Source organism: Bos grunniens, chromosome 6, assembly GCF_055505025.1.
Source record: "Bos grunniens cultivar Pamir isolate PY7600 chromosome 6, Bosgru_T2T1.0, whole genome shotgun sequence".
NCBI classification, from domain to species: Eukaryota; Metazoa; Chordata; class Mammalia; order Artiodactyla; family Bovidae; genus Bos; species Bos grunniens.
This window is the reverse complement of record NC_141170.1, coordinates 57849513-57867660: the sequence shown is the minus strand read 5'-3', so window position 1 is coordinate 57867660 and position 18148 is coordinate 57849513. Positions and strand designations below refer to the sequence as shown.

The following is an 18148-nucleotide window of genomic DNA, read 5'->3' as shown; positions in this document are numbered from 1 at the left end:
TCATTAACTGGAAGAAGAGAAAAATGTTTATGAGCAGCCATTAGCAGTCTATTGTCACATTCTTTCTTTCCATTCAAGGTGACATTAGGAGTGTAGGAACCATGTTGCATTCCTTTTTGGAAATCAAATACTATGAAGCCATTAAAAATAGAGCAGATCAACAGGTTTGATAGGGAACGACCTTCAGGATATACCTTAAGTTTAAAAAAAGTACACAAATTAAGTATAATGGAATAGCTTTTGTGTGCTTATGGATATTGACCTTCTTAAGAAAGATACAAATTAAACTACTAAGTTTGGTTACTTTGAGGGGACAGAGGTAGGAAGAAGATAAACTTTTCATTGACTAAGGCTTAACTCATCTGATTTTCTACCTTGTGCGTGTTGTATTACTTGTGAAATTTTTTAAAACTTTGAGATCACTGAATTATTCAGATATGGTTCTATTACTTATCACAGACTACTTTCTCAACAAGTAGGTGTGAATGACATGGAAACCAGTCCTAGACAATCCTAGTCTTAACAGTGCTGTAGGAAGTCCCACCAAAAAAAAAAAAAAGTAACTACAAGACTATCATCTAGATTTGGTTCTTTCGTTTTAAGTAGACACTTTCTGAGCAGGAGAATCCTGGGTTGACAAAAAGACCCAAATGTCTTAAAACCAGAAAATCAAGCCCTCAAAATGCAACTTATGTCTTCTTGCAAACTCATACATTAGCATTGTCAATACTTCTCAAAAGATGTTACAACAAAACGTGAAACAACTTTCTAGGCGAACTACCCTGACTTCTGCTAATAAATGTATACCTAAAATTTGGGCTTTTGAGAATTTTCAAGAAATTACTTGTTTAAAGTGTTTCCATGAACTTGAAGAAAATCTCAGCATAAGTGAATGAATGCCCTCAGACATTTTCAAATATCCTCTATATTTGACTTCTTTTCCTTCAATAGCAGGCAAGAGTGCCCCTAGAAAGAACTTTCCATGCATGATTTTTTGAATAAACAGTTAAATATAGGGATGGTTGCCTGCAATGCAGGGGACACAGGTTCGATTCCTGTTGTGGGAAAATTCCACATGTGGTGGGACACTAAGCTGCGTGCTGCAACTACTGAGCCCCCACACCTGGAGCCTGTGCACTGCCACATGAAGAGCAGCCCCCGCTGCTGCAACCAGAGAAAGCCCATGCTCAGCAACAAAGACCCAGCACAGCCAAAAATAAATAACAAGTTAATTTAATTACAATTTTTAAAATATTACAATGTAAAGCTTCACCTTAAGGATCTTTTGTCCACTTTGTTTTAAAATCAGTATTGGAGAACATACATTCATTAGCCTAGAAAAAGGATAATTGCTTAAGAAAATGGCAATATTTTTCACTCTCTCCCCTCTTCTGTTAATTTATGTTGCTGTGGTTTAAGACTATGATGTATACTATGATAAAGATGTGGTTTAAGACTATGATGTATACTATGATAAAGATGTATACGAATTATACCTGCAAAAAATCAAGGACATCATAGAGGGAGACATGACATGGGTTTCCTGTATTACTCTCTGCTTAAAAAAAATTTTTTTTGAGGAAAGAAAAAGCCAGAGGTATCATGCTTCAGGATTTCAAACTACACTACAAAACCATAATAATAAAAACAGTTTGGTACCAACACAAAAGTAGACACATCAACCAGAATTAAGTCTCAACATATATAATCCACTAATATTTGACAAGGGAGCCAGGAATGCCTGAGAGAGAGAGTAGTCTCTTCAACAAACTGTGCTGGGGAAATTGGAGAAACACATGCAGAACAATGAAACTGGATCCCTTTCTCACACCATTCACAAACCTTAACTCAAATGGATCAAGGACTTTAGCATAAGGCCTGATACCACAAAACTCCTAGAAGAAAATGTAGGAAAGAAACTCACCCATACTGGTTTTGGTGAACCTGATGGCCAGAGCACAAGCAACTAAAGCAAAAGTCAAAAAAATGGGACTACGTCAAACTCAGAATCTTCCACACAGCAAAGGAAACAGTTAACAGAATGAAAACACAATCAATAGACTGGGAAAATTTTTTTGTAAATCATATATCAGATAAAGGGTTATTATCTAAAATACATAAAGAACTCAGTCAACTTAATAACAAATAAACAAAAAACTCCAAACAATCTGATTTTACTAAGGGCAGAATAACTAAAAATGCTTTCTTTTTCCCAAAGAAGACATCAAAATAGACAATAGATATGTGAAAAGATGCTCAAGATCTCCAAACATCAGAGAAATGCAAATCAAAACCACCATGAGATATTACCTCATACTGTTAGAATGGCTATCATTAAGAAGACATGAGACAGCAAGTGCTAGCAAAGATGCGGTGAAAAGGAAAATGTTCAGTGGGGACGCATTGAAAATATGGAGGGGTCTCAAAAATTAAAAATAGGTCTACCATATGATCTAGAAGTTATACTTCTAGGCATACACCCAAGAAATTAAAACAGAATTTTGACCAGATATATGCACTCCTAAAAAGCAGAGACATTACTTTGCCAACAAAGGTCCGTCTAGTCAAGGCTCTGGTTTTTCCAGTGGTCATGTATGGATGTGAGAGTTGGACTGTGAAGAAAGCTGAGCGCCAAAGAATTGATGCTTTTGAACTGTGGTGCTGGAGAAGACTCTTGAGAGTCCCTTGGACTACAAGGAGATCCAACCATTCCATCCTAAAGGAGATCAGTCCTGGGTGTTCATTGGAAGGACTGATGTTGAAGCTGAAACTCCAATACTTTGGCCACCTCATGTGAAGAGTTGACTCATTGGAAAAGACCCTGATGCTGGAAGAGATTGGGGGCAGGAGGAGAAGGGGACGACAGAGGATGAGATGGCTGGATGGCATCACCGACTCGATGGATGTGAGTTTGAGTGAACTCCGGGAGTTGGTGATGGACAGGGAGGCCTGGTGTACTGCGATTCATGGGGTCCCAAAGAGTCGGACACGACTGAGCAACTGAACTGACTGACTGATGCACTCTTATGTTTATTGCAGCATTATTCACAATAGCTATGATAAAGAAAAAACCCAAATGTCCATCAATGGGTAAATGTACAAAAAAGATGTGGGACATACATGCAACAGATTATTCAGCTATGAGAAAAGAGTATATCCCCCCATTTGTGACAACATGGATGGACCTTAAGTACTTTGTGCTAAGCAAAACAAGTCAGACAGAAAAAGACAAGTACTGTGTGATACCACAGAGAAGGCAATGGCATCCCACTCCAGTACAGAAAAAACAGAAAATCCCATGGACGGAGGAGCCTGGTGGGCTGCAGTCCATGGGGTCGCTAAGAGTCGGACACGACTTCACTTTCACTTCTCACTTTCATGCATTGGAGAAGGAAATGGCAACCCACTCCAGTGTTGTATATGGAATCTAAAAAAGTAAAAGCTGTTAAAAACAGAGTGAAATGGTGGTTACAAGGGAATGGGGGCAGATAAGAGTCATACTATTTAAGTGTACAAACTTGTAAAGAATAGTAAATGAGTCATAGAGATCTAATGCATCGTATAATGGATATAGATAATAATGTACTGTAATTATAGAAAGCAATAAATTTTGCTGCATCAGCAATTATAGTACAATATATAAATGCATCAAAGTAACACAGCTGTATACCTTAAATTAATGCAATGCTACATGTCAAATCTATTCAGTAAAAAATTGAGATATGATTCATATAAAATTCACTCTTTTAAAGTATACAATTTGGTGGCGTTTAGTATATTCACAAATTTCTAGAGCCCTCACCACTATAAATTCCAGAATATTTTCATAACCCCCTCTATCCTTAAGATTGGCTTAGGCTGTCAGCAGGCAGGCTAAGGGCAGTGCTGCGTTCTAGGCTGTTGCCTCAGTGACTTTTCTGGACTCTGGGACCTCTTAGAGATAGACTGGGGCTTTGGGATCAGAGACATGGATTTAGAGCTCAGGTCTGGCACTTACCAGCTCTGAGGTCCTAAGCAAGTTGCTTGGCCTCTCTGTTACTTGGATTTTTTTACCTATAAAATGAGAATAATAATATCTAGCTTAGGAATTTTGAAAGACTGTAACACATAGTAAATGCAAAACAGCCAAATATCTAGCACGTACTAAATACTCCAAAAGCACAATATCATCTGTCTCAGACAAACCAGGTTTACACTACACTTTTGCCCGAGGTGGCCATGCCACTAGGGCCTTAAAGAAATTAAGTTTTACACTCAGGCTCTTCCTGTTCTGAGAATCGCCGCTTAAATCATTGGAGAACAAATAGCAAACAGCCATCCAGGATCCAGTTCCCTAATGAAATTATGTCCAGGTAAGAAACCTTTATTTCCCCCTTGATGTCTGACTTTCCCCAGAGGGAGGTCTTTGACATAAAACATGAGGCTAAAGTAACATCCTTGTTCAATCACTTGGCCTTGGGGTATTTTAACAAACTAAATAGCTTCAGGTTCAGACATAAGATGCAGTGAGTGATAACTGGGCAAATGAAGAATTCCTTTTCTCATTTTTTAAAGAGTTTTTTTTAGCATATTGGCTAAGAGATAGGTCTGTGGGTTGAATCCTGATTCTACCATTATTAGTAGTGTGACTTGAAAGCGAAAGTGAAAGTGGAGTCTCTTAGTCGTGTCCCACTCTTTGTGACCCCATGGACTGTAGCCTACCAGGCTCCTCTGTCCATGGGATTTTCCAGGCAAGAGTACTGGAGTGGGTTGCCATTTCCTTCTGCAGGGGATCTTCCCAACCCAGGGACTGAACCCAGGTCTCCTGCATTGCAGGCAGACACTTTACCATCTGAGCCACCAGTGACTTGAACATGTGACCAAATGGCTTTGGATTTCAATAGTGTAATGGAAGGAAAGCACCATTTTTAAAATGGTGGCTGCTCTGTGGTGTACTCAGAACAGTACCTGGCCCATGCAGATAGTACATATTATGAGGATATTCAGGTCCTGCTGAAAACTTTGAATCACCTCCTACTCTCTCATGCTGCCACACCCATCCAGCAGCGGTTGGTAAAATTCTGGAACTTTCTTTGTTCAGCTCTGGGGGCTTGTTTTATTCTATTTTGTCCCTTGAAGGGGCATCTGATGCTCTGGTCTTGAGGTTGTTATTGTTCAGCCGCTAAGTCATGTCTGACTCTTTGAGACCCCATGGGCTGCAGCATACCAGGCATCCCTGTCCTTCACTGGTCCTGGAGTTTGCTCAAACTCATGTCCATCGAGTCGATGATGCCATCCAACCATTTCATCCTCTGTCAGCCCTTCCTCCTCCTGCCTTCAGTCTTTCCCAGCATCAGGGTCTCTTCGAATCAGGTGGCCAAAGTATTGGAGCTTCAGCTTCAGCATCAATGCCTTCCAATGAATATTTAGGATTGATTTCCTTTAGGAATAACTGGTTTGGTCTCCTTGCTGTCCAAGGGATTCTCAACAGTCTTCTCCAGCACCACAATTCAAAAGCATCAATTATTGGAAGCTCTCAGCTTTCTTTATGATCCAACTGTCTCATCTGTACATGACTACTGGAAAAACCATAGCCTGGACTATATGGACTTTTGTTAGTAAAGTGATGTCTCTGCTTTTCAATATGCTGTCTAGGTTTGTCATAGCTTTCCTTCCAGGAAGCAAGCATCTTTTAATTTCAAGGCTGCAGTCAGCTCCCGCAGTGATTTTGGAGCCTAAGAAAATAAAATCTGCCACAGTTTTCACTTTTATCCCATCTATTCACCATGACACGATGGGACTGGAGGCCATAATCTTATTTTTTGATGTTGAGTTTTAAGCCAGCTTTTTCACTCTCCTCTTTTGCCCTCATCAAGAGGCTCTTCAGTTCCTCTTCGCTTTCTGCCGTAAGGGTGGTGTCATCGGCTCGCCACTGCTTAGTTGCTCAGTCATGCCCACCTGTTTGTGACCCAATGGACTAGAGCCCGCCAGGCTCCTCTATCCATGGAATTCTCCAGGCAAGAATACTGGAGTGGGTTGCCATGCCCTTCTCCAGGAGATCTTCCCGACCTAGGGATTGAACCCGGGTATGCTGCATTGCAGGCAGATTCTTTACCATCAGAGCCATCAGGGAAGCCCTGCCATCATCTGCATATCTGAAGTTATTGATATTTCTCCTGGAAGTCTTGATTCCAGCTTGAGATTCACCCAGCCCAGCATTTTGCATGATGTACTCTGCATATAAGTTAAATAAGCAGGGTGACAATATACAGCCTTGACATACTCCTTTCCCAATTTTGAACCAGTCCATTGTTCCATGTCCAGTTCTGTTTCTTCTTGACCTGCATACAGGTTTCTCAGGAGGCAGGTAAGCTGGTCTGTTATTCCCATCTCCTTAAGAATTTTCCAGAGTTTGCTGTGATCCACACAGATAAAAGCTTTAGCATAGTCAATGAAACAGAAATAGATTTTCTTCTAGAATTTCCTTGCTTTTTCTATGATCCAACAGATGTTGGCAATTTGATCTCTGGTTCCTCTGCCATTTCTAAATTCAGCTTGTATATCTGGAAGCTCTTGGTTCACACACTGTTGAAGGCTAGCTGGTAGGTATTTGAGCATTACTTTGCCAGCATATGGAATAAGCCCAATTGTAGGGTAGCTTGAACATTCTTTGTCATTTCCTTTCTTTGAGATTGGAGTGAAAACTCACCTTTTCTAGACCTCTAGGCCAATTCAGGCCACTGCTGAATTTTCCTAACAGCATCATCTTTTAGGATTTGAAGGAGCTCATTGGGAATTCTATCACCTCCACTAGCTTTGTTCGTAGTAATGCTTCCTAAGGCCCTCTTGACTTCACACTCCAGAATGCCTGGCTCTAGGTGAGTGACCAGACCACCATAGTTATCCGGGTCATTAAGACCTGTTTTGTACAGTCTTTCTGTGTAGTCTTGCCATCTCTTCTTAATCTCTTCTGCTTCTGTTAGGTCCTTGCTATTTCTGTCCTTTATTGTGCCCATCTTTGCATGAATGTTCCCTTGGTCTCTCTAATTTTCTTGAAGAGATCTCTAGTCTTTCCCATTCTATTCTTTTCCTCTATTTCTTTGCACTGTTCATTTAAGAAGGCTTTCTTATCTCTCCTTGCTATTCTCTGGAATTCTGCATTCAGTTGAGTGTGTCTTTCCCTTTCTCCTTTGCCTTTTACTTCTCTTCTTTTCTCAGCTCTTTGTAAGCCCTCCTCAGACAACCACTTTGCCTTCTTGCATTTCTTTTCCTTGGGGATGGTTTTGGTCACTGCCTCCTGTACAATGTTATGAACTTCCGTCCATAGTTCTTCAGGCACTCTGTCTACCAGATCTAATCCCTTGAATCTGTTAATCACCTCCACTGTATAATCATAAGGGATTTAATTTAGGTCATAACTAAATGGTCAAGTGTTTTCTTCTTCCTACTTTCTTCAATTTAAGCCTGAATTTTGCAACAAGGAACTCATGATCTGAGTCACAGTCACCTCCATGTCATGTTTTTGCTGACTGTATAGAGCTTCTCCATTTTTAGCTGCAAAGAATATAATCAATCTGATTTTGATATTGACCATCTGGTGATGTCCATTTGCAGAGTCATCTCTGTGTTGTTGGAAGAGGGTGTGTGCTATGATCAGTGTGGTCTTGAGAAGAGGTTCTTAAAGTCAGAGTTTTGCAGAGGGATGGGACACCCTGCTGTCAGTAATTAGCCAGGAACTTCTGGCTTGTGTGTGTGTAAGTGTACATGTGTGTGCACGTGTACATGTGTGTGCACTTGCCATAAAACCCTTGGCAGCTGATGATGCCCATGAACCCCTCTCAAGATAGCATTTTTAAATGCAAAAAAAAAAAAAATAGAATGCATAGGATTACCAAAGAAGCCAATTAAAATAAAATTATGAAAATGTATAAGCATGTATGTGTGTCTTCATTAATACATTAAATAACAAAGTTTTAGGTGTTGGTTTAATAATTACCATAATTTCAAATTAATGATGAATGCAAATGACATATTGAGATAGTCTCCAAAAGTCTAATGCAAAATGAAAGTACCTGTGATTTCACTGGTGGCAGTCATAGGTACCATTACTGATAATACTGTGGCTTTGTTGCCTACATTCATCATCAAAAAAATGATAAATTTCAGGTAGAGATTAGTGAAAATATAAATGTATTCCTTTCTCATCTTCCTTGAATTCTATCCATGAACCTAAGGTTAAGAACTCCTGAGTTAAGCCAAGACCAGCATGATCCAAAATGTCTACTGTGGTGATGGGGACATGGTCACAGACTATTTTCAGCTAACCTGCCTTTGGCCTGAGGAAGTCACAGGTCTTCACACTGTACTTGCTTTCCAAAAATCAAGGATTCAGGTGGGCTTTTACCACTTTTACCATCCGTCTGTCATGGTGGTGATAAATAAGCCTAGAGGTTGACATTTATTCCTGACATCCATTCTATCCATTGACCAACAATTCCCCAGTTCATCAATATAACTGTTCTTTCCCCTTTCATATGCCATGCCTCTGGCCACTCCTTGCCTTATTTACTTACCAGAAAGGGACTATAAGCTATTCTGCCTTGCAGAAAACATTCTCTCTCCTCCTGGGGATCCTAAAGCCTGCTCCCTTTTAGGCCCTGGACTTCATTCTGAATCTGGTTGGGATTCTCCTCCCAATCCTGCTCCCCCTGATGTCCTTTCTAACTCTCATCTACCCTTTGGAGTCTTTTGCAAGAGGCGATCACCTTCTGGCTCCAGCGGTATAGGACCTTGGGGCTAAAATGAATTCTTCCCCTTGCAGAGCCTGCAAAGGTTCAGGAGGGGCTGAACTCCTGCTGTGCTACTACCAGCTGTGTGACCTGGGCATGTTACCTCACCCCTCTTTGCCTCAGTTTCCTCCTAAGGAAAAAAAATGGAAATAGCACTTTTCCAGTAGGATCGAATATGAGGAGTGAGTGCTTTAAAACTTAAAAGTGCCTGGCATATAATAAGCACTCAATAAATATTAGTAGTTATTACTTGTCAGCCTTTGGCTGATTCTAGGCTGTTAACTGTCACCCTCAGCAAAGTTCTCCAATTCCAATCTTTGCATATTCTCTCGCATTCTGGGCCATTGAATTAAGAGACAGCAGAGAATGCTTTTTAGTCTGCTAAGGCCTGAGCTAGGGAGATCAAGACAGAATCTAGGAGTTACATAATAAAATAATTTTAAAAATAATGCCTAACATTTACTGAAAACTTCCTGTTATGCCAGACACTTATTGGTTATCTTATTTAATCCCCCAACAACTTCACAAATCTGTACTATTATTCACACTTCTGATTGAGGAATCAGACTCAGAGGGATTAATTATTTGCTATCCAAGATCACAGAGTTCCTCAATTCCTGAATTGAGAACCATCTCTATCTACCCAGAGGCCATCTTCCTAAGGACAAGAGGTGGCCATAGAGAAGCATCTGGGTAATAGCTACTTTTTGCTGGGTTATTGGCTCCCCTCTGAAACCACTCTCTGGTTGCCAGTACTTGGCCATGGTGAAGGAGACTTGGCACAGAGGTGGCCGTCTGGCAGTGGTTCACGCAGGTTTTGTGAAGTCACATGTGGTCCCAGAGTTGCCAGGAAAAAGGATGCCTTGATGAGCCAAAATGCAAATTCCTTAGGAGAGGAAAAGTGAGAGTGAGCTTGTTCACACTGTGCATGGCTTCAAGGAAATGACACAATGCAAGAGACACGGTGTCCTGCCACTGGACTCCTTCATATTACAGGAGCATTATTCTGCATTTGATCACAAACTTGCCTCCCAACAGTCTGCTTCTTTGACCAGAGGCAGAGGTGACCCAAAGTAAAAAAGAAGCTGATATCTTAAATACTAAAAGCTGGGTGCCTCCGGACACTTAAAATACAATCTTCTGGGAAACTGGTGCGGAGTAGGGGTGGAGAGATGGAAGCGTGTTCTCCTCGCCATTTTCCAAAGTTTCCCTGGTCCTTGACATATGGTGCTTAAAGCAGGTCAAGGCCAGGAGAAGGGAATTTGGGGAAATTTACCAAGTTTATTCAAAGCTGAAATGGTTTCCAGGACCCTCCCTGGGGTTTCCAAAATATCTTATTTGGTTATTTGTTATTTCTCTTGTTTCCCTATCTCTCTTCTTTCTTCTCTCTGCTGCTTGTTTTCTTCCTCCCTCCTGGTCTTGCTGCAGAATGCCTGTCCCACTGATCTGCCCATCAGCTCACAGAGGCTCACCTGCTGTCCCTCAATGCCAGAGGAAGGCCAATTTTCCTCTGGCCAAGTCCAGAACTGTGTTACCTGGGTCTCAAATATGGTTTTTGTCAGCATATTTTGGCCCTTCTTTTGGCCTCTCCCAGAACTTCTAAGGTGTATTTACAATCAAAGACTGGGATTTAAGGCGTCTGGCAAATGCTGGCATTTTAGACCATCAAAATTAATGCCACTGTTTATGTAATGATGTCTAGGAGAATTTACTGAAGGTCATTAAGATTCAAATTTTAAAAAAAGGACTATTCAAAAGTCTTTTAGAAAAACTGTTAGAAGTGCAGTAAGACCCAAAGGTTTCAAATTTTTAAGTGAAACCTGCCTGATCTGATGCAAACCATATTTAGATGCCTGAGGTGAGAGGCCCTGATAAATTCAAACCAGATCAGCTGCTAATCCTCAGAGAAGGCAGACTGTGGCCTCCCATCAAATGTGGGGGAGCTGACTCATCTATTGATAAAGTCCAGCCAGAAAGGTAATTGCCAGAAATCCACACAAGCATCTACTTGAAGAAGGCGGCCCAGCCAAACAGTCCAAAGAGGAGACAAGATTCTATCTGGAATCTGTGATGACGATTATATCCTTCCAAAAGGGAGTCATTGAAGTGTCTACACACAAACAGGCCTGTTTCCAATGTAGTTCTGATTCTAGAAACTTCCCATTTGGATTTATTATACTGTAGTTCAGTTGTTCTCACATTCTCTATAGGGCTTGTAAAATACAGATGGCTGGGTTTCTGATTCTGTAGGTCTCAGATAGGATCTAAGAATTTGTGTATCTGATAAATTCCCAGGTGATGCTGAGTCTGCTGGTCCAGGGACCACACTTTGGGAACCACTGGTGTAGTTTAATGGACAGGCTCTGGAATCAGATATCCTGGGTTCAAAGACCGGCCCCATCACTCGTATACTAGGACCACGTGAGCAAGTTAACCTTTCTGTCACCTCAGCTTCCTCGCCTGTCTAAAAGAAACTAAGGATAGGAGTTACACCTGCTTCCTGATATTATTTTGAGAGGTAGGTGAGATAACACATAGAAAACACAATCTGGTACAGGCAAGTGCTCGCTAATTCCAGTTGTTGTAGATTCCCCAAACACACTAACATTGCAGAGCTGCTCTCCCCGCTCACACAAAGACCCTCTGGTATTCCTGGTTGCCAGTGGTTTGGTTTTCAGGGCTTAAGGTGGCTGGGCCACCTGGGGACCACCTGGCCCTCCCCAGATGCCACTGGTCCTGAAGGCGCCTGCGCAGTGCGCTTTCAAGTCCTTCTCAAAGTTGAGAATCAGAATCCTGCTTAGCCCTGCCTTCTCTGCTACCAGAGTCCGCAGAATATCAGTCCAGGCGCTAATCTGAATACTTCTATCAATGCCCTCCTGTTCTGTTGTGCTCTGTGGCTGGGAAAGAAAGAAAAATGGACCAGGAGAATCCTGCCTGCTATCCCAAGCACTAAATTTTATAATGGCTGAATTTAGCCATATGAATTTAGATTCTCCAACCTACCTAGGTTTCCAGAGCTGCAGAGGCTTCTAGATATTTTCTACAATTTCATCTGCCCTCCCTTATCATTATAATATAATTTTAAATTAATTAAACACAAACAAAAATGAATCAAGAAGAAGTCAGAATAGTTCAATTGCTAGACTTGCTTTTTGTTTTTATTATCAACAATCAAGTTAATGGTACACTCTTGGAAAACTATATGCACATGTAGAAATATTTCCCTTTTAAATAGAAGCATTCATTATAACACATATAAATAAATTTGAAAATCTGAAACATAACTTATGACGCTTATGTTCACAAACATAGTCCAACAAGAAGAAAAAAGAAATCAGACAGACATGCACCTGATAACAAAAATATATACCATTGGCTGAACCGTGGTCTCTCTAAACACAAAGGAATTGAACCCGTGAGAACCTTATTATTCAATAAAGACACACCATAGAGACTACAAGAAGAGAAAAACATTATACGGTCACATAGAGGAGACGGGCTGTACTGATATTAACACGATACAATTGAGTCACAGAACACAGTTGTAGAAAGACACCAAAAAAGTTAAAGCCTCAACATTCAACTAATATCTATAGTTTGTGCCTTTTAAAATAAAATTTAAAAAATAAACTAAAAATCCCAACAGAGATGTCTAAACTGCGCGAAGAATGGAATCATCAATATACAGTCCATCCACCATACAGGATGTGAGTCCATTTCGGATCAAACAGAAATGCAGAGACACTTCTGCAAACTTGTGTGCGCCTCTTTTCCTTGCTGGGTAGATTTCTCTGCAGCCAGCTGAGTGGACTGCAATTGACTCCAATCCAAAGCAGTGCCAAAAAGTTCAGTAAAAGCTGGTGGAAGAAAATGCCGGCGGGGGTGTCAGGAGAGAAAAAAAGGGAAGAGTTGAAAGATACGTGACAAAGTTTGCGGAGTTCGCGGATGAAAAGGCATTTCATGGATAGGGCATCTTTCAGGGCCGAGAGGCTGCAGAGACTCAGGAGAACTGGAACGCTGAGGGGTTCAGATGCGCAGTTGGCGGGATGGTGTTTGACGAGGTTGGGGCAGGCAAGCGGGCGCGAGGCAGTCACCTTGGCCGCGGGAACAGTCTGCACGAGTCGTCACCGCAGCGGCCCGAACCCAAGGACAAGAGGGGAAACGGGTCGACTGGAAGGCCTTCCTACTCTCCCTGAAGAGGAGCCCCAGGGGAGTCAGTGCTGTCCAGAGGGTGCGGATGAATTTAGGAATTCAGGAGACAGAGCCCTCAGATGGGGCCAGCTGCCGCTTCCCTTTTCCCCCTTGTATTCTTTCCCTTGGATTTTAAAGCCTTTCGGTTTTTTTGTTTTTGTTTTAATTGTCACTGCCTCCCTGTTTCGTTCTTTTTTTAATTTGGGGGAATTCTGTTCACTTTTCTCTTTCCCTAAGCAAGCCACTGAGTTGGTTGTGGCCTCCCAGCCGTCTTTCTCCCTGTCACCTGCTCGGGCCACAGACACACACTCCCCGAGACGGACACACACCGACACGCAGACATAGCCCCCTGAGATTCCACCCACCTCCCCGAGTCCAAGCCGCGTCGCTCACACCTCCCGGGCAGCAAGCGGGGCCCCCTGGTCCGTGCGCGCAGCCCCGAGGCAGGTGCGAAGCCAGGGAGGTGTTTCGTTTTGTTTGGGGGTGAAGGAAGGGAGTAGGAGTGGGCTTGAAATGGGGGCGACGCCGTTTTCTCTTTATTTTTATCGAGATTACTTTAGGCTCTCAAAGGAAAAGCCACGGCAGCAGCGACAATAGCCTTGGGCCTACCCAGCTCACCCACTCGCCCGCGGGGACCCGGCTCTCCCGCCGCCGCCGCCGCTGCAGATCCCAGATCAGAACATACTGCTCTTCACTAAGGCGGCTTTGGCACCGTTGGGTCTTTGGAGCGAAGACAGGACGCTGGCGAAGGGACCCCCGAGCGAATCCGGGATGGAGGTGATGGGGCCGGGGCCCGGAGCCCAGCCTTGTCCAGGGCCCCCGGCCGCAGCCAGGCCTCCGGCCGCTGCCGCCGCCGCCGCCGCTGCTGCCGCCGCCGCCGCCGCTGCCGCCGCCGCCGCACCGCTCTTGCCCGGCTCGCCTCCTGGACCCCCTGGTCCCGCCGCCCCCGGGGCTCCGGCGGGGCTGGGCCCGCCGCCGCCGCCGCCGCCACTCGCCCCGCAGCTGGGAGTGGGGTTGGGGTTGGGGCCTGGGCCCCCAGTGCTGTCCGGATCGGTGCTCTTGGCCTCTTTGCTCTCGTCGTCCCGGGAAGAGTCAGACTTCTTTCCTGAAGAGCCGTTCTTGGCCGCGGCCGCTGCCGCCGCTGCCGCGCGCTCTTGCTTGCGGAACTTGGCGCGGCGGTTCTGGAACCACACCTGGCCCGAGAAGAGAAGACAGACAGTGAAACAGGGGGAAAAAGAAGAAAAGAAAAGCAGTTAAGGCAGCCCACGTTCCATTCTAGATTGTTTTAAACTGCACGCGCCGTGGATACTCCCGCGCACATCCAGCCCACTGAAGCTGTCCCTCTGGTTGACTGGTGCATCTTTCGAGAAACTCTTAGGACCACTTGGGCACTTCCTGGAAATAGTAGCTTGTAGGAGGGGTAAAGAGGATGCACGTCCGCGAAAGGCCCTATAATAGAAGCCCTTATTTTGATGGTACCTTATTTTGGCAAAGTACCCTTGCTCAGTCTACTTTCTGAGCCATCCCAAATTCGCCATCACCTCTAGGCCTCAGGTCTCAAGTTAAACTCTGATTGGTAGACAGGTGAGGGGGTCTCTGGGTTTGGCGCCTGCTGTCCATCCTGGCCTTTGAGCCTGGAGGTGCTAACGTGGCGGGGGCGGAGGTAGGTTCACCAGGAGAGGCACCACGGCCGGCTCTTGGGTGCACCTGCGTCCCTGAAAGGTTAGAGTAAGGCGCGGATCTTAAACTATATGGAATCCCAGTCCCTTTGCGGATCTTCTGCAATCACAGTTCACAGGAAAATTTATACCTATGCGCCAACAGCTCTCCGTTAAAAGCTCTTGAGTTCGGAGGTATTTGGGGGGAAGGGGGCGGAATACTTATAATACGGAGCCAAGTCTGCATTCCTCCCCCAAGGCACTTCCTACCCCCCGAAATGCCTCTCCCATAGCTCCTGAATGCCGGTACAGCCCTAGATGGGGTGAGAAACACTTTGACGCCGTGAATTTATAGCCAAGAACGCGCTCCCTAGCCCTTCCTCGCGCACACAGACCCTCCGAACTTGGCCTCTCGGAGGAGGCCCGGGAACGCAAGCCTTCAATAGGATCGCCCACACTCCCGCACTGCACCCCTGCCCCGCGCGGTGCTGCAGAGCCGGGTGGGTTTCCGGGAGCGCGTACCTGGACTCGCGCCTCGGTGAGGTCGATCTTCAGCGCTAGCTCCTCCCGGGTGTAGATGTCAGGGTAATGCGTCTCCGCGAAGACCCTCTCCAGCTCTTTGAGCTGCGCACTCGTGAAAGTGGTGCGGATGCGCCGCTGCTTGCGCTTCTCGTTGAGGCCGCCGTGGTCCGTGAAGAGTTTGTAAGGAACTGGAGGACACCAAAAGGGACAGAGTATAAGCAAAAAGGTCTGGAATGTGCGGACCCTGGAGTCGGAATGTGGGGACTCCAAGGTCAGGTGGCACTGGTGCCGCCGCCGACACCGGGGCGGGAGAGTGGCCGAGAGGAGCTGGCGAGATGACCCGAACAAATTAGTTATACACCAAAACAGGGGCACAAACTCCAGGCTTAGGTGGGGTCCCCCCGCGCACAAGCGGCCTTTGGGTGGGTTGCCATAGAGCGCTGGAGACGGCTGAGGTCCGGGGACGGGGAAATACTGTGATGAGGGAAAGCTAGAGAGCAAAAAGTTCCGAAAACATCCATCGGAATACTAGGAAGCCAGGGATGAAGTTACCAAACACTCCCACTGTGGAAACTTTTTAATTCTCAAAAGTTGACCCGGCCCAAAAGTTGGGGGAAAGCGCTGCAAAATAATAATAATAATAATAATGAATTAAAGAAATCATCAGAAAAATGACCAGCAAAGAGGTGTGAGCCGCTGTCGGTTCTTTAAAAAAGAGAGAGAGACACTGCCAGTAATGAGCTTTACTCTTTGTTATTTAATTATTTTCTAAGCTTTACGTCTCATCGCAAAGTAAATAAATTATGCCTATCATTTTGGCAGCTTAAGATAATTTTGTTGGCGGTTCGGGTGTGACTAGGATAGTGTAACCCTGTAAGTGAATTACCCCTCCCTGCAATCGCTTCTAACGTGATAAATTCTTTCATTTGTGTAAGCAAATTTCGTTTGGTAAATACTAAACACATTTCCATTTTCAAATGCAATCAAGGCTTCCTATATACAAGCGGAAAGGCAGCTTCCTCCGCGGAGAAAGCTGGCGGTCCTTACCTGCGGCGTACGGACTGCTCTGGTGGTCCCTGAGGGTGCCCAGGCTGCAGGATCCCGGCGTGAGGGACGGGCAGCCGGACGTGGCCCCAAAAGTGGTCCTTATCGGGTTATACTGGAAGCCACTGGCCTGGCTGCAGGAACTGAAGTCAGCATAGGCTGAAGCCAAGCTCGAGGTGTCCATCCCGGCCATACAGGACTCGTAGGCAGAGGAATTGAGGTAAGAATATTCCATTTTATACATTGAAAAGGCTCTGGATGGCTCAGCCAAGTGGAAAAATGAAATAAAAGATGGGTATGGAGAAGGTGGCTGGAGTGGGGAGATGTGCACAGCTCAACGCCTGCCTCCAAACTGGCCTCCTTACTACCAGCAGAGCCTAGTTTTATGAAAAAGCCTCCTATGAGATGCCTTGTCTGAGGTCTCTAGAGCATATAGTCCTCATAATAAACTTGGCTCTTTCCACTTGGACAATAGCAAAGCGGTTGGTCTTATTGCTGGCGCTTTTTACATGACAATAACTCATCCGTCTATTGGGCTGGCACTGGGGAACTGAGCTGTCCAACCTCCCTATCATTGATTCCTGCATCTCTAATTAGAATTTAATACCACACCATTACGCACTGAGCCCCTGATCCTCCCTTCTAACCAGCTCCCTGCCCTTTAATTCAATCACACTACTTGGAAATAATGAAAGTTGGGTGACGATTCTCCCTGATCCAATTTCCCCGAGCTTTTAAGCCTTTTTAACTGATCATATACCTTAGGCATAAATTGAGATAGTGTGTGTGTTTTCCCCCTTCCTTCTCCCTCTCTCTGTCTCTCTTTCTCAGTTAGGGAGAAGAAACCTTGATGTCATAGAAAACCTGTTTTGTAAGAGCGTTACACGCTCAATTTAACAACAAGTCTACCCCCTGAAGTGCATGAAATGTTATAAAAGACTGGGACATTGGCAAGACTCAGGCGCCCTGTAACATAGAGTAAGTGGGCCAAGGGGGTTTCTGTGAACGCTAAGTGGATTTCTTTAAAATACACCTGGTAAAGGGGGGGAAAGCATCTTATAAATTGCATTTCTTGTCGCGGTTTAATGTGCTTTTCTAGAGACTCTGCTTACACAGCCATTTAAAAAACAAAAGAACATCCGAGTAAAGCTCTTGAATGTGAAACATCTGGATTCTCAACTGATGGCTTCTTTGCGCTCACTTCTGGGTGTTTCTGCAGTAGTGTGAGGTTTGCATTTTGCTGGTCTGTGTTGTTGTTGGTTTTCATTACGCTGTGTAACTGGCAAGTGGGCATGAAGTGTCCCCAAATGTGCCTCCTCTTCCATCCCTCTTGGGTCTTCTCCCTCTGCCTCTTCCCCCCTCCCCACCTCCACTTTTTTCAGGTGCCCACAATTCCCTAGAGACCGGAAGCTTCCAAAAAATGATTGCTATCTGCTTGGCCTTTAGGTTTGCCGATTGCAGTGAACGAAATCCTTGCTCTTAAAATGCCCAGGCTCCAGGTCGGGGACTTTTCTTGTCCAGCTCCCCAGGCTCTTGGGTGCTGGCAGCGAGGCACAGACAAAGAAATGAGCCATGATTTGTGGACCTCGGTGGCCCCATGATTTAAGTGGAGGGTAATTTTCATTTGGTTTGTTAGGCTCTAGCAGAATAAGGGAAACTATTTCATTAAATCCTTCCTCTTGGTGGACAAGAGGAGGAATGCTTAGTTGAATCGCCGTGTGGTGTAAACAAACCCTGGATATTTTATATGAATTAAATGTGTAGATAATTAGTTTTATTGCATTCATTACCCCCTTTATGTGCTCTGTAACAAGTCAGTAATTAAAGTAACAAACTCATAAAGTCTTTATAGGGGCATTTAGGCGTTCAGTGTTTGCCAAACTAAGTGGTTTAATTCGATGCTAGTGCCGGGGAGTGGATGGGCGCCCGCTCTCCACTGCCACTGTGTTTTATTGCGCACTAAAC

The 18148-nt window shown here is 44.5% G+C and overlaps 1 protein-coding gene and 1 long non-coding RNA gene across 2 annotated transcripts; one reads left to right on the top strand and one right to left on the bottom strand.

Annotated features, from left to right (window-relative positions):
• Positions 1-11886: 11886 nt before the first annotated feature.
• Positions 11887-17015, bottom strand: PHOX2B (paired like homeobox 2B). Its single transcript, XM_086407741.1, has 3 exons — positions 16187-17015; positions 15140-15327; positions 11887-14152 (listed from the first exon to the last, which is right to left on the bottom strand). Exons 1-3 carry the CDS (start codon positions 16425-16427, stop codon positions 13634-13636), a joined length of 948 nt encoding a protein of 315 aa, XP_086263867.1. The 5' UTR covers positions 16428-17015; the 3' UTR covers positions 11887-13633.
• Positions 16270-17983, top strand: LOC147370761 (uncharacterized). The gene is made up of 2 exons (XR_015166183.1): positions 16270-16403; positions 17015-17983. It is a non-coding gene; the product is annotated as an uncharacterized LOC147370761 (long non-coding RNA).
• Positions 17984-18148: the final 165 nt, after the last annotated feature.